The following is a 19,278-nucleotide window of genomic DNA, read 5'->3' on the forward strand; positions in this document are numbered from 1 at the left end:
TTGAGTGTATTCACTGGTGACACTTCTGTCTTGGTAGTGTAAATGGAGCTGTAATGTAACACTTTAGAATGACAATGCGAAAAGCACCATGGAGAAGATTCTGATACCCCTTACACTGAAGGAGTACCAGATTTGAGGACTTCAATAACTCAGACATAGGTTAGGGGTTTGTTACAGGAGTGGGTGGGTGAGATTCTGTGGCCTGCGTTGTGCAGGAGGTCAGACTAGATGATCATAATGGTCCCTTCTGACCTTAAAGTCTATGAGTCTATGAGATACTACAGTGATGAGCACAGTTTAAAAGCCTGTATTAGATTAGAATAAAATATAGAATCAAATAGACTATAATAAAACAAAATTGAAGGACATCTTACTCCACTGACAGTTCTATTGGTTTCGGACCATGTGTGGAGTGCAGTACAGTACTACTCCACCTGTGTAATGGTATCAGAATCTGGCTCTTTATATTTCTCATGCACAATGAAGATTAACCCACTACACGCCCCTTCCCTCCGGCAAACAGGCAAGTTTCATCTGCTTTGGGCAGTGCCTACTGGCTGGTGTGGTTTTGTCTGGAGGCCCAACATCTAATTTAAACTATCCCAGAGGTACCAGTATAGCTGTCTGATGACCATACACAAATGAATATCCTGGAGGAAGAGATCTTTACACAATTGTATTTGACATTCATACAAAGTGCTCTGTTAATATTTGGAGAGGGACCATTAGTGGGTGGCAGTGTAGGCATGGAACCAGATTCTGATCTCAGTTATACTGGTATAAATCCATTGAAGTCAATGGACTAACTCCTGATTTACATCAGCATAAATGAAATCAGAATTTGGCCTCCAGGCTTTGGTAGGTGACTGCATCAAACTTGAGCTAAAGCAGCAGATTAGAACTCTTCTCCCCTGAAGGCAGACTGATTATGATATTCAATGCTTATGCCACCACTGTTCTTTATAGTCTTATAATGATTTGTTTTCAAGTGTCCAAGAAACCACAACACATAGGCCCCAGTTCAGCTAAGCACTTAAGAGTTATTGTGGTGTGGCAGTGTCACCATAGTTAAGATTGCATCATGACTTCTATTTAAAAGTCAACCTTTGTAGTACGTCCTCTGAAATTGACATGATTAGTCAGAATGCTTTGAAATCTGGTGTGCCTCAAGAGCGCACAGGGTAGGGTTAGTGACCCAAGCTTGGGGTCATTTGAGCCAGGGGTTCTGGAGACATAGGCCCTGAAAAGATTGCAATCTTCAAAACGTTTCTCAGTGGGTTTTCTTTGTGCAGTCTATTGAAGTGATTTGAGTCAAACTGGTTTCCATTTGTCGAGTTTTACCCAAAGAAGTGCATGGCACTCACTAAATATTTGGGGACCCAAACTGAGACCAGTATTTAAGAAAACGAATGTTCTTTACAGTGTGTATGTGCCAGTTCAGAGAAACAGCTAGAGGGTTTCCATTCCCACCACTTTATGGGCTTTAAAGCTCGACTTTTATAAGTGCTTTAGAATTCGAATGGTGACTCAGATTGATTTCAAATTTGTTGTGCCTGATGGGAGTGCAGGGTAGGGTCAGTGTTTCAAATTTAGGGTCATTTGTCTGAGGGGTTCCCGAGCTACAGCTCCTTTCCTCACTGCCCCCAAAAACAAAACAAAATCCCAGTTTCCTTCAACGGCCTTGTACTGTAAAACTGAGAGGGACTGATGACTTGATGAGTCACAGACCTTGTTGAGATTGGTGGCTATGAATTTACCCTTCAATTAATATAATTAAGGATAAGTTAATCACAAGCACCCACATAAGACAAAAGGCGTTTTGGATCGAGTGCCTGGAGGTGGCTACAATTAGTGAGTCAAGGGTGGCAATTTTATTGGGGGGGAGGGGAGGGAATGTAATGAAAGTGTCTGGGGACAAAATTAGACATGTGAATGTTTCCTGGGTGGGAGAATGGGCATTAGGGGGGTGGAGGAGTGGGGAAATTGGGGAGTGGTGTTTGGCGATGCAGTAAGGGGAGGGGGATAAATGGGGTATTTGATACAGAAAGTACTCTGAGGGCATTCTGCTCCAAAATATATAAATTCTGCGCACGATATTTTAAAATTCTGCAAAATTCTGCAAATTTTGTCTATAAATAAATGGGGAGGCTTCAGCATGGCAGTGGGGAGCATGGAGATGGGAGATCACACTGCAGCCCCCCACTGGGACACGGACTCAGTGGTGAGGCTGCACCCAACCCTGACACAGTGCAAGGGCCGGGCCTGCCTCAGAAACACCCCAGGGCCCTGCTCCTCTGCGCCAGGTGCACCGGGGTGGGCAGGCAGGCTCAGCTGAGCAGGATTGAAGTGTGGAGGGGCTTAGTGTGGGGCGATCCAGGTGTGGGGTGAGAGGGTTCTGTGTGGGGCAATCTGGATGCAGGTGGCTCGGTGGGGAATCTGGGTGCAGGGGGGATCTGGGTGCACAGGGGCTCATTGGGAGGTTCCGGGTGAAGGGGCAATGGGACACTGCAGGAGGATCCAGGTGAAGGTGATTGGGGCTCAGTAGGGAGAGTCTGGGTGTGGGGGGGCTCAGTGGAGGGTGGCTGCTAGGACAGTGGGGCTTGGTGGCGTAGGGGTCTGGGTGTGTGTGGGGGGCTCATCGGGGTGGTCCACATGAGGGAGGTGAGGTTTGGGGAGGGGCATGGGAGGGTCTGGATACAGGGGGGTTGGGTGTACAGGGCAGCAGCTCCCAGTACAGTGACCCCTCCCCCTGCAGCTGAGGAGCGATGGGGGTAATAAGTGGGGGTGGGGGGTACAGAGCTTCTTGCAGCCGGGGGAGGTTTCTGGGGCTGGGTCTGACCTGGCTCCAGCCCTGGCCACTCCTTGCAGGGGAAGAAGAAGTCCCATCCTCCCCCAGCACAGTTGGGACTAGCCGCTGAGCCCGGTGCAGGGTACAAGCCACAGGCCAGGGCATCTCCAGCCCCAACCCCCAACCTCCCACCCCCGTGGTGATTTACCTCTCCACCAGCTGCTCTGGGTGCCCAAAACGATGTGCCCACGCTGATGGGGAGGGTGCGTGACTGCTTATGTGGATTCCCTTCGCTTCCCCATCAGAAGTCATTTTTCTTCATGGAAGCAAAGAAATCTGCAGGGGACATGAATTCTGCACGCACACAGTGGCGCAGAATTTCCCCAGGAGTAAGAAGGGCAGAGAGATTTGGGGCTCAGGTGAGGGAGGCATGGGAGTTGGGGGCAGTGGAGGGGTGAGACACTGGGAAGGGGATGTGGTGTAAGTATCAGGAGGACTGCGGCAGAATAGGTGCAGGGGCGCCTGTCAGACCCACATTGCTCTATCTACTGTATGTATGCCCAGATCTGGGGGGCTCTTGCCCCTCTGGGGGTCTCTAAGCCCCTCTGACTGCCCCCCATGTGTATGCCAGTGTCTGGGAGTCCCATTGCCCATCTACAGGGGTTGGACCCCCACTCTCCATTACATGAGCTGAATTCTGGGGGGGGAAGGGGTTGCCCTTTTGAGAGGGTCTGAGGCTCCCTCCCTGCACCCATGTGAGCCAGGATCTGGGGAAATTCTGCCCTTTGAGTGGGGAGCCGAGAACAGGCATATTTCATTCATATCACAGGGCGGCTCTAAAGCACTCAGGAGGGGGAAGGGAAAACCTACTCAGATGATTGGAGCAGTTCACGAGCCTCAGAGCTATTGTTTCAGGTTGTATTAATCTCCAAGGGGTGTTCTCATTCAACTGAAAACATCACATTGAGATGAATAAGACAGTTCACACCTTTCAGAGCCTCCTATGCTGCAGATGCCTGTGTTGTGCCTCTACCCTTCCTATGCAAAGGAAGACACTTTAAAATGCCCTGAAATCCACATGCCGACACAGATTATCGTGAAATTTGCTATGCCTCATGGGAGTGCAAGGTAGGGTTAGTGACCCAAATGTGATGTCAGCTGAGCCAGGAGTTCCAGAAACATAGGCCCCAAAAAGAAGAACTATTTTTCAAAAAGTTTCTGGGTGGATTTTTTTTGCACCGCGCTAGAGAGTAAACGATTGTATTGCTGTGACGCAGGTTAAAAAATGGTCTCAATTGGTCGTTTTTACACATGGTAGTACATGGCACCCACTAAGTCTTTGAGGGATCCAAACAGTGAATGGTGTTAAGAGAACGTACGCTTCTTCACTTGCGTAGATGTGCTGTGATTACAGTGTGTATGCACCAGAAAAGGAAAAACCCATGAGAGGGTTTCTATGCAACCATTTTATACTTGCCTGGGTAAGTCAAGGGACTGTGCCAACATCATTGCCCCGGTGAGCACCCCACCAGTGACAGTTCTAGTCCAAACCTTTATACACCTGGGCAACATAAAGATTTAATAACCATTTTCCCCCTTTAATAGTACTGGATGGAATCCTGTGGGTGGGAGTCGATGGGCTGTAAAAGGTGAACAGCTTGTACATTTCAGCAACTGTAGAGTGGGCAGAGTAAAGGTATGTGTGTTAACGGGGCATTCTGGGGCACTTCTGAAAGAGGGCAGAGTTAGGTTACGTAGGCAACCTTAACTGTGCATTTCCTGTTTTTCAGAAGTTTGTGTTTTGCTCATGTTCTGCAAGGGGATGACATATCACCAAGCAACCTTAACTGTGTGTTAACATAGTTTTTTTGCCACTAAATATGCTTAAATCCCAGTAAGGTTTTTAAGTGCTTTGCTGAATAGTAATAGACTTAAGTACATGCTTAATGATAAGCACATCTTTAACTAGTTTGTTGAATTGGGAACTTACTTTCTAAAAACTCAAGCCTACGCAGAAACAGCAAAAAGTTTTGCTTCCCCCTACTGTTACTCACACCTTCTTGTCAACTGTTTGAAATGGGCCACTCTCATTACCACTACAAAAGTGATTTTTTCCTCCTTTGGTATCCTACTGTTAATTGAATTGTCTCGTTAGACTGACCTCCCACTTGGTAAGGCAACTCCCATCTTTTCATGTGATGTGTATTTATACCTGCTACTGTATTTTCCACTCCATGCATCGGATGAAGTGGGTTCTAGCCCATGAAAGCTTATCCCCAAATACATTTGTTAGTCTCTAAGGTGCCACAAGGACTCCTCGTTGTTTTTGCTGATACAGACTAACACGGCTACCACTCTAATACTAAGCAACATACCTCATTCTTTGATCATCAGGGGGAGTCATTTCCAGATCATGGGTAGGGCCATTCAAACTAATGACATGTAAAGAAATGCTTGGATTTTCCATTCCAGCCTGGAAATTAAAAATGAGAGTACATTACTATATATCTTACAGTAAATAACACCTTACATTTATAGCTATAACCTTTTATCTGAACAGATCCTAAAATGCTTTGTAATCATAATATACACACAAATATCTTATGAAGTGCAACCACCTCTGGGCTGGAATGCAGAAACTGTTTAACAGTGCACAGAAAAAGCATACAGCAGTTTAGAGCAGGCATTGAAGTATGAGGAACTTAGGATGGTAGGATGTAACTGCCCACATTAAAATTTGGCTAGAACATTGACAATAACATCTACCACATTTGTGAAAAATGTGATGGTATTTTTAGTAACAAGGGTCAGGATCTCAATTTGATGCCTTATCTGAAAATGGCAGGGTGTCCTTAAGCCCCATGTTGGACATTAGTTAAACACTGGCTTACATGAAAGCGCGCCTCCTACCGAATCATCAGCACCACTTCCTGCAGCATCTATGTATTCTCTTGATGTCTCCTATCTTCAGGAGTGGCTGGGTTAGACCTGGCTTAGCATGTGAGATCTGAGGGGACCACCACACAAAGTGAGATGTCTGCAGGAAGCAGCTGTGCAGTACAGTACAACAACATACTATACAGCAGCAGAAAGTAATACTAATCTTCCACACTGGCTTGAGATTTGCACCAGATGCTGCTCACCTGCAGCGACAATCTTCTGTAGGGCTCTGTAAAGCAATGCAGGATTGGCCTTTTTCATCCCTAATTCATTTTCTCTCCCTAAAGCTAAGGTGCAGTGTGTCTCAGAAGCCTGACTATCTGTCCTGCCTATTATTCCATCTTGAATTTTACAAGGAGGTCTAAGTACTAAAGTTTCCCGATTGCCCTTTTGATTTAAGGCACAAAACCAACAAATATAATAATTTTGTTTGCAACTTCTCAGATATAGTCACGCCGCATCTTGCATCAAAACCCAACAGATTTTGTCCAGGTACAAGAGGGAGAAAGGGTTTAGCCTTTACTTTTTCTCTTTACATTTTTGAATGACTACTAGTAGTGTCAGAAAAATGTACTTTTACAAAGGCAGCAAAAGAATAATGAAGACCACAGTTTAACAGTTCAATGGGGAATGAATGATCTTTTCTCTGTTAATTGCACTGCTTATGAATATGTTCGATTACATATTACCATATCGGAGTCAGCTAGAAACAAAACCATGAAAAATTCAAAAACCGTTGACTGTTTGTTTATATTTTCCCTTACCTTTGGATAATGATATGTTTTAACAGTAGGGTAAAGGCTGCCAGTGTAGACTGGAATTTCCATTGTAGGGACTCTGGAGTCATTTATTGTTGCATATGCTAACCTGGTTCCATCAGGAGACCACCAATGTGCTATATGAGTCTTCAAGATCTCCTCTAATGTAAAAAGAAAAAAGCACCTATTAGACATATAATGCTAGTTAGCAATGAAACCAAACAGCATAGAGCTGAAGATCCTAGTCTAATCACAGCACATGAAGGATATAACAGGAAAATCAGTAAAAAATGCTCATTAAACTGTAATATCACTAATGAACACAACTGATCATCATTATTCTCAACATATAGGTTACTAGGCATAAATACTGCTCAAGAAACATCAGGTTGCTTATATTATCAGACACATATACCCATGACACCATAAAAGGCACTGCTGTCGCTGTGTTACTGTACACAGATATGTGAATGTACATATTAAGTACATACTGTACATAATGTCATGTCTAAGTATATTGAGAGTTTGGCCCTATAGCTCTTTGCTGGCAACAAAAAGGATGATATTTCATAGCTGTTATGGCCTACTGAAAATGCTTCAGAGATTGAGATTTTATTCTCTTTAAGGAGGTATTGCTGGTCTTAAATTGCTATAGCACTGAAACATAGATACAAGCACATGTCAAGGACTGAAATTTTTATCTTTCTAATTACTGCTCCCAGGTTTGGAAAAGTTTGCTGGTCTGAAGAGGGCAGGTAACACTGGCACATCGTAAGCTACTGGCCTTTAAAAGCATGTCATTCTGATTACCATCTTGCATTTTATTACCACTTCATTTCTGACAATTTTTTCAAACCAGTATTTTATAAACTGCTGGAGTCAGGGATTAATGCTTCACAGCACTGAATGCTGAGACTCCAGACTTTCAGGTGGCATATATATAATGCAGTAATATCTACTGGTTGTTGAGACATGAGCCACAAAAATTGTGTCATAATTCAAGTGTGTGTGTGTGTGTGTGGTTGGTGGGAAATCAAGATGGTAATCAGAAAGACAGTGTCTTGCAACATGCCAGGCCCAGAACCACCTCTAATGCTTACCTAATATGAATTCCAAGAACCTGTAGTAGTAGCCAGGGCTACTTCAGCTGTGCCTTTTAGGGCTGAATCCTCTCGGAGCTTTAGCTCTACAGAATCTGTGATTCTTAGTCTCACATCAAAAGAACGAAACCCATCTTCCCGTACAGTAATCTGTACAGCATATGCAATCCCTTCCGCTGTGCTTTAGTCAGGATCACTCCTATGACATTAAACCTCTTACAGAAAATAGATTATTACCTTTCACAAAACTGTAACTTTAGGAAGTCAAGTTAGTGTCTTCCAAATGCCAATAAATAGAGAAGTTTGGGACTTAAAGAGTGATTTCTTCAGCCTTTGTATGCATCTAAAAGCTGAAAGCCTCTTTGCAGACAGGATTAGAGAGAGTGTTGGAAACTAGAAGTTATGAAGAAGAGTGAAAGCATTCAGAGCTTTGGTCATACAAGGTTTTGGTCTACTGGATCTGTGCACCATACCACACCATAGAGATCCTCTGGTCTGACCAGAATATGACCTCCCTCTGTTGTGCATAGGGATGGGTTTACAGAGTCCCCATATGCCAGATCTGCACTATTTTCACACCACACAAACACACACAACTTTTAAGTGTTTTTTGGGCTTTCCACAGTGTGACACTGACAGACCAGTCCACCCGTGTATGATCCATTTGTCAGTGTTTACCTATATCTTGGTAGAAGTTTAACAATGTAACCAGATTAGCTTGTGGATGCTAATTCCCTGCCATGTCTTAATTTCCTTACATCATGAATGTGGATGGGTCAGTTAATCTTAAAATCAAAGATGTGAGATAGTATAACCTAGTGTATGCATAGTAAATAGGATGTTAAGTTCAAAGTGATGAGACAGTGTGTGCTCAACAAAGAAGACTCCTCAGTCACATGCTGTGCTCCAAACACTTAACAGCCCACTTCAGCTATAAAAGTGAAACCTTGGGCCTGATCCTTTCATCTCAGGTCTTCTTAAATTTTAACAGGGAAGGTCTAAAGCAGGGGTCTCAAACTCAAATGATCACGAGGGCCACATGAGGGCTAGTTCATTGGCCCGAGGGCCACATCACTGACACACCCCCCCTCACTGCCCCCGGCCCTGCCCCCACTCCACTCCTTCCATGAGGCCCCGCCTCTTCCCACCCCTTCCCTGCCCCCATTCCAACCCCTTCCCCGAAGTCCCCACCCCAACTCCGTCCCCTCCCTGCCCCCAGAGGGTGCATGAGGGGTGTGGTGGGGGCTCAGGGCAGGAAGTTGAGGTGCAGCAGGGGATTGGGGTGCAGGATGGGTGTGGGATGTAGCAGGGGGCTCAGGGCAGGGAGTTGGGGGGTAGGGTGCAGAAGGGCTTCGGGCTCCGGGGTGGCAGCGGCACACACCGGGACCAGGGCCAGGGCAGGCTGCCAGCCCCGGCCCCGCTCCGGGAAGTAGCTGGAACCATGTCCCTGCGGCTCCTGGAGGAGGGGGACGCAGGGCTCCGCACGCTGCTTGCCGCTCCTTCAGGTACCTCTCCCGAAACTCCCATTGGCCGCGGTTCCCCGTTTCCGGCCAATGGGAGCTGCAGGGGGGGCATGCCTGGAAGCCAGGGCAACACACGGACGGAGCCCTCTGCTTCTCCCCCCCCCCCCCGACCTCAGGGACGTGATGCCAGCTGGCGCAGGGCTCAAGGGGGCAATCCCCCGGGTGTAGTTTGCCCACCCCTGGCCTGGAGGTAGGCCGGAGGGGGCGGGCATGGGCCGCAGGAAATAGCCCCGCGGGCCGCGTGTTTGAGACCCCTGGTCTAAAGCATAGGACCGAGGTCACCAGGTAGTTACCTGGATTACTCATGAAAAGACTCCTCTACATCCAAACTGCATTTTGATACAAACCTTTTGGGATGATTCCAGAGAGAATATATGGAGATATACCGATCTCATAGAACTGGAAGGGACCCCGAAAGGTCATCAAGTCCAGCCCCCTGCCTTCACTAGCAGGACCAAGTACTGATTTTGCCCCAGATCCCTAAGTGGCCCCCTCAAGGATTGAACTTACAACCCTGTGTTTAACAGGCCAGTGCTCAACCCGCAGCAGCTATAACATCACTGCTATGATACTGAACTATGAACACTGAAAAACACTTGAATGTATTTGTATTTGAATGTATCCTTTAACTATTTGATAACTCTCTTTTCTTTCTTTTTTATATTATCAAAACTTTAGCTTTTAGTTACGAAAGGATTGGCATCACTGTGGTTATTGGGTAAGATCTCAGACTCATATTGACCTGGGGTGAGTGTCTGATCCTTTGGGATTGGCAGAACTTTAAGTATAGTGAATAGGGTTTTCAGTAACCTCGCATTATATTAGACTTGGTTGTCTAGATGGGAGCCAAGGGCTGGGTTGCCTACAGGAAACTGTGTTTGGCTTCTTGTTAACCAGTGTGGTACTATTCTTTTGTTACTGGCTCGGTAAATCTAATTATAAATAAACCACCAGTTTTGGGGATTGTCTCCCCTATTTCTTGCAGTGTGCCCTGGGTGTGGCATTCTCTGTGTGGCCCATCCAGGCACCTGCTCACACACGGGGTGTATAGAGTGACCAAGGATTTATTCTACACAAGCTAGGTAAGAGAGAGATGGACACAGAATGCTGTTTATTGTTCCATAGGGAAAGAATTTAGGCATGTTACCTATAGTAATTACTATGCGTAAACTGTCTTTATAACTTTTAAAATATTTTTTCATGTATATATTATTGAAAGGGTTTGGTTGTCTCATCCTAGTCCCTAAAAGCTCAAATAAAACAAGAAATAATAACAAAATCCCACTACATAATTTGGCAAATGTATCAAGAGAACCTTTTTTGAACAGATGATAATCATGCAGCCTTAGGTTAGATAACTGTTATTCATTTTACCCAAACATTCTCAGGCTATTTTCATCAAGAGCCAAATCTCACTCCCTTGAGTTCAGTGAGAGTTTGCCTAAGTCGATGAGTAGGTTTGGGCCCATTCTGTTCACCTTCTTTTAAATCATTTGTCAGACTGGAACATCTAAGGGACAGGGACATTATTTCTTGTTTGATATCTTAAAGCAACATGTACAATTTTAGCACAACAAAATTAATAACGCTATACAATGCTATATACAGCAGTCATTCTTACAACTTTTTAGGTTGCCTGAGGTAGCTAGATACATTAGGTCAGTATTGGCAATATTCCTTTATGTTTAAGGATAATGTTTCCCTAAATATAGGGAACATTGCAAACACTGAGGTTGTGGTTGCTGTCCAGTTATACAAGGCAGCATTGGAAAGGTTTTGATGGCAACCAATGTAAATAATTACTACTTCTACTAATAATAATTATAACTTAATGACAACCCAAGATCTTCCCAGTAAAAGCTTGGGAGGGTGAGTAAGAAATGTGAAATATTACAAACAGCAGCACAGATCTACTTGGCAAAATGTTGTTGGAATATTTTCATTGTATTGTCCTATTGTCCTATAAAAATACGGCTCTTGGCTTTTTATGTTAGCAGCTCATTAGAGACATAATTAAGCATTAGAAGGAAAGGGGTAAAAAGGATGGCAGACAAATCTTTGACATTTTCACATTAATTAGGAATGACTTTATTCAGCAAACATTTTCTCCAAGCTCTCAGGCTTAATGAAGCAGTTCAGCTGAAGGTCACATGCCAAGTGAGGTTTTAGTGCCCATTTTGTAGGCCTCTGCTGCTGAGATTTAATTGCATGAACCTTTGCCTTGAAACAAAGCCAGGATCTTGCCACTATTAGAAAGAGCAATTAGCTTTAGCAAACCAGAGAACATATTTATGAATACAAAGTGAGTAAGTATCAGAGAGCAGGGGCCTCTTTATTCTTCGTATTCATAATCAGCTCATGAACATAAGGAACGGTTACTAACCCTACAGCAACCGTGCATCTTCAAGATGTTGTAAACATCGACCCCACTGTACAGCAACATGGGATCAGCGTCTTTGTCTGGCAGTGTCCATTGGGGCTGTGCACGCACTCTCTGCCTTCTCATGCGCCCATCTGTGAGCATAAAGGGCAGGGCTCCTGCGACCCTCCCTCGGCTCTCTCACAGCTTGAAGCCCATGGTATCTAAAGTCACTGAAAAGCATGGATGGAAGGTGAGTAATGGGATCCACATTGACTACATCATCTGGAAGAACCACAGTTACTGTCAGGCAAGAAATGTTTCTTCACGTGTGTGTCAGTGTGGAACCCACTGTAGGTGAATGGCAAGCAGTATCCCCTCAGGATGGTGGGAATGAAGAGTTTCAGCGTATCAATGAAACAGTGATTGCAGTATTGCTCTCCTGAAGATGGCGTGTGGCATCTGACCTGATGCCTAAGTTCAAGGCACAGTGCTTGACAAAAGTCAGTAGGTTACTCCATATTGCTGCCTTGCGACTTTCCAATACTGGCACATTCCTGAACCAGACAGAGGATACCGCTTTTGCTCTAGTGAAATGAGCCTGGATGTTTGGGAGGAGAGGTGCATCAGCCAGCTTTCTATGTAATGAGACAGCTTAATATTTAGAACATCCTGTCCTATGGCTAGAAATAGAATGACTTAGCCTGTCAACATAATAAGTCCTGGATACATCTAATGTGTGTAATTTCTTTTCTCATGGTGCCGAGTGTGGCTTTCGAAAGAAGACAGACAAGTTGACTGGTTTAGATTAAATTTTGAGACCCTCTGAGGAATGAACTTCAGGTGAGCTCTCAGCACTACCCTGTCCCTATGGAACATCATATAGAGAGGTTTGGCCATAAGTGCCCGAAGCTCGCTCACTCTTCTGGCTGACATGACAGCCACCAGGAAAACAGTCTTCAGAGTAATGTAATGCATTGAGCTGTCTAAAACATGTTCAAATGGAGGGTCCATGAGCCTCAGAAGGACCATATTGAAGTCTCAGGCAGGGGTAGTTCCCAGTGTGAGAAACTTTTGATAATGTTGGGTAAGAAAAGATCATATATGACTGCACAGGCAGATGGCAAACCAAAATTGCCACAAGATGCACCTTACTCAAGCTGAACAAAAGGCTGGCCTGCTTTAAGAGCAATATATAGTCCAGGGTCTTTGATGTTGGGGTTTGTATAAGGTACTAACTGTGCTGGGCTGCTCATATCAAGAATCTCTTCCATTTAGAATACATTTTCCTGGTAGATGTTTTCCTGCTCTGTATCAGGATTTCTGGAGCTGCAGGGAGCAGCCCCTGTCCATCATACTCCGCCAGCCAATGGGCAGGCCATCAATCAGGTACAGTCACTTTGGGTCTGGCTGGAGCATCTGGCCGTGGTGGTCTGGAAGCTGGAACAGACACTGAATGGCCATCTATGAGAGGTCAGTCAGCCCAAACTGCCTCAACCAGTATGGAGCTATGAGAATGATCATGGCTTTGTCTTTGTTGATCTTGGAAATCATCCTGGCAATCAGGGGAATTGGTGGAAAGGCACAGAACATCTGTTCCACTGGTCTTGAGCTCTCAGGCCCCCTCTGAAGCAAAAGTTCTGACAATTGCTGTTTTCCTTGTTGGCGAACAAGTCTATTATAAGAGATTCCCAAAGATTGCTCCTATGATGGAGCTGTGCAAGGACCATTCAGGATTAGTTATGGATTACCTCCTCAAGGTGTCTGCTAGGCTGTTGCTAATTCCTGGGAGATAACAGTCATCAGGGATACCCTGTTCTGCTGGCACCAGATCCCGAATTTGATGGCTTACAAGCAGAGTGGCAAGGAGCAGGCACCCTCTGTTTGTTTATGTAGTGCCCGGCTTTCGTGTTGTCTGTGAAGACTTGTATTATTGGGGTTTCGAGGACAGGTAGGAATGCCATACAGGCCTGATGGCCCTGAGCGCCAAGACTTTCATAAACTGTCTCATGTTGTCCAGAGACCAAGTTCCTGGAATTTATAGGTGATCCAAATGAGCTCCCCACCCTGGCCCTACTGCATCCATGATCAGTTTCTTTGCTGAGGATGGGAATGAAAAGGGCACCTCTTTCTGTGTGATTGTGGGTTGCAGCTACCATCCCAATTCTGCAATGACATGATGTGACCTGCCTGTCCTGATATCTTGTCAGGGAATAGGTTGGCCTAAGCAAGAGCTGAAATTGTGGGATAAATTATTTCTTTTCTTGCATGAGTGCACTGGAAGGAGAAAGCTCATAGGGAGCTCCTGTCCTTTGTCCATCCATGCAGAATGTGATCATCATCATTTCACTCTAGGTGCTGGCTAGCACTGTCTGCAGCACGTGGGTTAAGTGCCTATCCATCACTCCACCCTTAGCGCTGCCATAAAAAGCATTGTTGGCGACATTTTTCTCTATCTTTCCAGTTATCATTTTTATATTTCGTTTTTTTCTTCTTTATTCTTCCCATCCCCCAGTTCCCTCCATCCTAGTCATTTTTAAAAAAATGAATTGGAAAAAAAAAATGTAAAAAATCAAAACAGACAATAGAAGGAAAAACCAAAAAGTGAAAAAAGATAAACAGAAAAATACATAGAAAAAAAACTAAAAATTCTAATCAATCAATCAATCGATCAATCAATCCAACCCTCTTTCTCTCCCTCCCTCCCCCCTGGACCAATAATAATAATAATTTAAAAAACCCACAGATCAGTGTTGAACCCTGGAAAATGTCAACATTTTGGAATTATTTTCATTTTTCATGCAGTTGTGTTCACAGTTTTTGACCAGCTCTAAACACTAACATCAGTTCATAATGTTTGTTGTATTTTGAAAGAGCCAACCTCCTGGGCCCCTGCTGTGCTGAGAGTACTTACAGGTCTCCATGTTATCTGCAGACAGCTTAACACAGTAGGGGGCTAAACATCCTAGCGTCAGCTGATGCAGGTGATGGGTGGGGAAGATATTCCCCTAAGCAGCCACTCTGCCTCTGCTGCTTATCTTCCATAACTCCTGCAACGGAGCTGGAGTGACTAGTTATACAGGAAAAATAACAGGAGTACTTGTGGCACCCCATATACATCAGCTTTCAGGGCGGCAGGATCACATGGAAGGAGGTCCAACCATCGTCACCCTCACTTCAATTTGTTCCAGTGCATGTGGAGCGGAGCATTGCACTGCGTGGAGATTTGTACAGAATGCAGCTCTCCGGCAGGTATTTACAAAGCCCTTCTGCAGGGTAGTGCAAATCAATGCACAATTGCCCCCAAGGTCTTTTCTAGCCTTAATTTCTATGACTGTTATCAGCATGCCCAGCAGGGAAGGTTGCGAGGAATAAAGAAGCCCAGATTTTCTCTCAGTTGTAATAACTAAAGTATAGACTCACATCTGTGGCAGACAAGAAAGTTTCTAAAGATTTGAATTTGGAGTATGCTGTGATGAACTCTATTAAGCTGTATGGGCCAGATCTTCAGGTGGTATAAACTGGTACACCATCATTAACTTCAATGGAACTACGCCAATTCACACCAGCCGTCCCTGGAAATGGCTCAGCAGTCAAGGTTATGTTTTTTACTGCAACTACAAAAGCAGAAGCCTTTTGCATCTCAAAAGGTGAGAAGCAACCTCTAAGGAGGGTGAAATGGGTTGAAGGAGTTTTTTATTTATCGCCTCCTCACCCCCCAAGAAATCCATATCTTTCACATGACTATTCTGTTCATGCTCCAAAGCTCATGTTCTCTCTCTTTCAGTAAGAAATCAAAACACGGACCAAGAAAGCCATGACCACAGGTGATAATATAGACAGAAAGTAAATACTTTGATTCTCTCTCTCCACACACTTCTTTGCTGTCAACAGATCAATTAATCTCAGCATATATTAATTTTCCCAGAAGAAATTATGCAAAATGTTCTCTGTCTAAGGGACTTTCCTTTTCTTCTGTTGTTACTTTGATTGCTAATGTATTAAACCCAGTAAGAGGAACTGCTGATCAAGGAAAATCAGCAGTTTTATTTATGGAGTATATTGCAGATGGTGCACTGAAAACACTGTATTGTTTTATTAAAATTGTTAATAAAAAGGAAGTTTAAACAAAAGGAAATTAAAGCCTAAGAAAGGCCACATCTTATATTAGGAGTGAAAACTCAAAGAATTTGTCAGTAAGAACCATCAAAAGAAGGTAAGAGGAAGAGAGATCAGAGAAAGGAAAGAGGGTCTGCAAAGAGAGAAAACAAAGACTTCGGAGATAAGGGAAACCCCAGGGGTCTTCATTGAAATAGCAAACCAGTACGAATGCTTCTTTGACAGGTGCCATCTTTTTAAAAATCAATTATTAGATCATCTCAAATCACCCACCACACATCCAACTAGATTACCATTTTACAGTCTTAAAGCAAGCTGTTTTAGGGACAGGGCCGGCTCCAGGCACCAGCCGACCAAGCACGTGCTTGGGGCGGCACCTTGTAAGGGGTGGCCAATCTTGGGGTGGCGGGGCGGCGCTTGGGTTTTTTTTTTTTTTGTTTATTTGTTTTGTTTCGGCGGGGTGGCGCTCGGGGGTAATTTTTTTTTTGGTTCGGCGGGGCGGCGCTTGGGGTTTTTTGTTGTTGTTGTTTTTGGTTCGGCGGGGCGGCGCTTGGGGGTTTTTGTTGTTGTTGTTTTTGGTTCAGCGGGGCGGCGCTGGGGGGGGTTGTTTTTGGTTTGGCGGGGCGGCGCTGGGGGGGGGTTGTTTTTGGTTCGGCGGGGCGGCGCTTGGGGGTTTTTGTTGTTGTTGTTTTTGGTTCAGCGGGGCGGCGCTGGGGGGGGTTGTTTTTGGTTTGGCGGGGCGGCGCTGGGGGGGGGGTTGTTTTTGGTTCAGTGGGGCAGCGCTCGGGGGTTTTTGTTGTTGTTTTTGGTTCGGCGGCGCTGGGGGGGTGTTTTTGGTTCAGCGGGGCGGCGCTTGGGGAGGGTTGCTTTTAGTTCGGTGGGGCGGCGCTTGGGGGGGTTGTTTTGGGTTCGACGGGGCGGCGCTCGGGGGGGTTGTTTTGGGTTCGGCGGGGTGGCGCTGGGGGGGGTGTTTTTGGTTCAGCGGGGCGGCGCTCGGGGGGGTTGTTTTTGGTTCGGTGGGGCGGCGCTTGGGGGGGTTGTTTTTGGTTCGACGGGGCGGCGCTCGGGGGGGTTGTTTTTGGTTCGGCGGAGCAGCGCTTGGGGGGGTTGTTTTTGGTTCGACGGGGCGGTGCTCGGGGGGGTGTTTTTGGTTCAGTGGGGCGTGGGTTTTTTTTGTTTTTTTTGTTTTTGCTTGGGGCGGCAAAAAAGTTAGAGCCGGCCCTGGTTAGGGAAAATGCATTGTTCAGACAGGCCTTCAGTGAGACTTATTGTGCTGATTGTTTCCAAAGACCACAGTGTCATATTCTCGATGTGCTCACTTAGATTTTGCTCTCAGTTACTTTGGTGTAATCCCAGAATAACACCAACTCCATAATTTTATGTGCCCTACTGTGTGTACAAAATTGTCAAAGTAATACATATTATATAGGTAGTGCCTGACTCAGTCTGTCTGTGGTATTTCTATACCACTGGTATATGTTGATCTCATTTATACTCATGTAGTACCACTAACTTTGGCCTGATTTACATTGGCGTGATATCAGAATCAAGCATTATTCTGCAGTAATTTTTAAAAAATGCAATCCCCAAGGAAGGGTGAATGTATTATAGGAAAGCAAAGACAGAAACTTCCCAGATTATCATCAACAGTATTACCATATTGTCTCAGAACCCTCGTCATAGACCGGGACCCCATTGTGCTAGGGTTCCATCCAGTCCCATGAATCTTGTGTGCAAAACCCAACCTCCTAAAAGGCATTATCCAGCTCTTCCAGGCAGCCCTTCCCTTAAACAGCTGTGCAAAGTGAGGGGGAGGCAGAGCTGCACTACTGACAACCAGGTAGTGCCCCAGACCCCTTCTCAAACACATACATTCTAAAGAACCTGAAACATAAACACCAAACGAAAGGACGCCATGTTGATTTTGGAAAATGCCATAAGTATTCATAAATAGTGTCCTTGGTGTAGAGTATGCTTTATAGAGCCAGCCAGTTTTAAGCAACAAAGGTCCTGCTCTGAGGACCTCACAGCCAAGCGGCAGCAGTGCTATAGAGAGGCCATCCCTATGAGGCACAGAACAAAATGAACAGCCTGTATTTAGGAAATGCCTGAATGCGAGTGGCAGGCCTAAGGGTTTTAAAAGCCATAATCTCAGGGAAATGAGAACAGCTGGGTCACTGTGTATCCCCCCCAAATAATAAATAAATAATTAATGGAGATATCCCATCTTCTAGAACTGGAAGGGACCTTGAAAGGTCATCGAGTCCAGCTCCCTGCCTTCACTAGGCAGGACCAAGTACTGATTTTGCCCCAGATCCCCAAGTGGCCCCCTCAAGGATTGAACTCACAACCCTGGGTTTAGCAAGCCAATGTTCAAACCACTGAGCTATCCTAGTTGTGAAGTTTAATTATTTGGAACACATTGTTTTCCGCTCAGGCAGCCTTCCAGTCCCCGGCATTGACACAAAACGCTCTCTTTAGTCTCTAGTATTCATCAAGAGGACTGTGTGGACTCCCCCCGTTTGAAAAGTGACAGGCAAATAAGGGGTTTATTTATCAACCCAGCCAACATGCGTAGTGTGGCGCTGATCACCTAATGGTGTTTGTAGGTTAGGTATCATCCTGGTCTCCACTGCCCTGCCAAATCCTGCCCTGGCTGGAGCAGAGTGTGAGCATTGCTTCCTTTGGTACAGGGATCTTGCCAGCCAGGGCAGAGTTCTTCAGGGTGGACCAGCAGGATACACTTTGGGGTTCCCTTGACTGCTGCTTTGAGAAGAAGCACAGTGTAGTCCTACCTGCAGCTGACTAGGCTTACTGTTGTTCACAAGATATGCATATGGCCTGTTTTTCATTGATACTGAGTGGAGGTTAATTTGAATGAGATTGTGGGTGCTCAGCACTTATCAGGACAAGGGTAGTTAGGCCTGGGTGGGAAGCTAGACATGTTTCATAATCTGTAGACCATGCCCTCTTGGGGAACGTGGTGTGCAGGTTGGCACGTTAGCTGGCCAGGTCTCTGCATGCTGGCAAGAGACTGCGCTTTGCTGCTTGAGCCAGGGTGAGCCAAGGGCAAAGAAGCTGCTGATATTCTCTCCTCTCCCCCAGCAGAGGGCAGGATCTACCCCATATTCTCCATAAAAAAAACCCACAAAGCACAAATGTCTTAAGGTATTTTAAGAAGGAATATCACCAAAAACACCACCCCCTGATATGCTGCCAGATCTATCACAGAAATGACAGAGAGACTCAAGTTCTAAAGTGAAAGATTCATAGATTCCAAGGCTGGAAGGGACCATTGTGATCATCTAGTCTGACCTGTGTAACACAGGGCATAGAATGTCCCCAAATAATTGCGAGAGTTTAGCTTTCTGATATACTGGGGTTTAAATTAGCTGTTACCACTCAAGAAAAGGATCTTGGAGTCATTGTGGATGGTTCTCTGAAAACATCTACTCAATGTGCAGCGGCAGTCAAAAAAGGTAACAGAATGTTTGGAATCATTAGGAAAGGGATAGATAATAAGACAGAAAATATCATGTTGCCTCTATATAAATCCACAATACACCCACATCTTGAATACTGCGTGCAGATGTGGTCGCCCCATCTCAAAAAAGATATACTGAAATTGGAAAAGGCAACAAAAATGATGAGGGGTATGGAACAGCTTCCATATGAGGAGATTCAGAGATTC

General features: G+C 45.2%; 1 protein-coding gene across 2 annotated transcripts in view; it reads right to left on the reverse strand.

Annotated features, from left to right (window-relative positions):
• DPP6 (dipeptidyl peptidase like 6) overlaps window positions 1–19,278 on the reverse strand; it is a 607,069-nt gene that overhangs the window by 75,911 nt on the left and 511,880 nt on the right. For both annotated transcript variants that reach the window (XM_065398031.1, XM_065398032.1), the window contains 2 exons: window positions 6,493–6,647; window positions 5,164–5,261 (listed from right to left, as the gene is read on the reverse strand). In XM_065398031.1, coding sequence (XP_065254103.1) covers window positions 5,164–5,261; window positions 6,493–6,647 — 253 coding nt within the window. The remainder of the gene's footprint in view (window positions 1–5,163; window positions 5,262–6,492; window positions 6,648–19,278) is intronic.

Source organism: Emys orbicularis, chromosome 2 (assembly GCF_028017835.1).
Source record: "Emys orbicularis isolate rEmyOrb1 chromosome 2, rEmyOrb1.hap1, whole genome shotgun sequence".
NCBI lineage: Eukaryota > Metazoa > Chordata > Testudines > Emydidae > Emys > Emys orbicularis.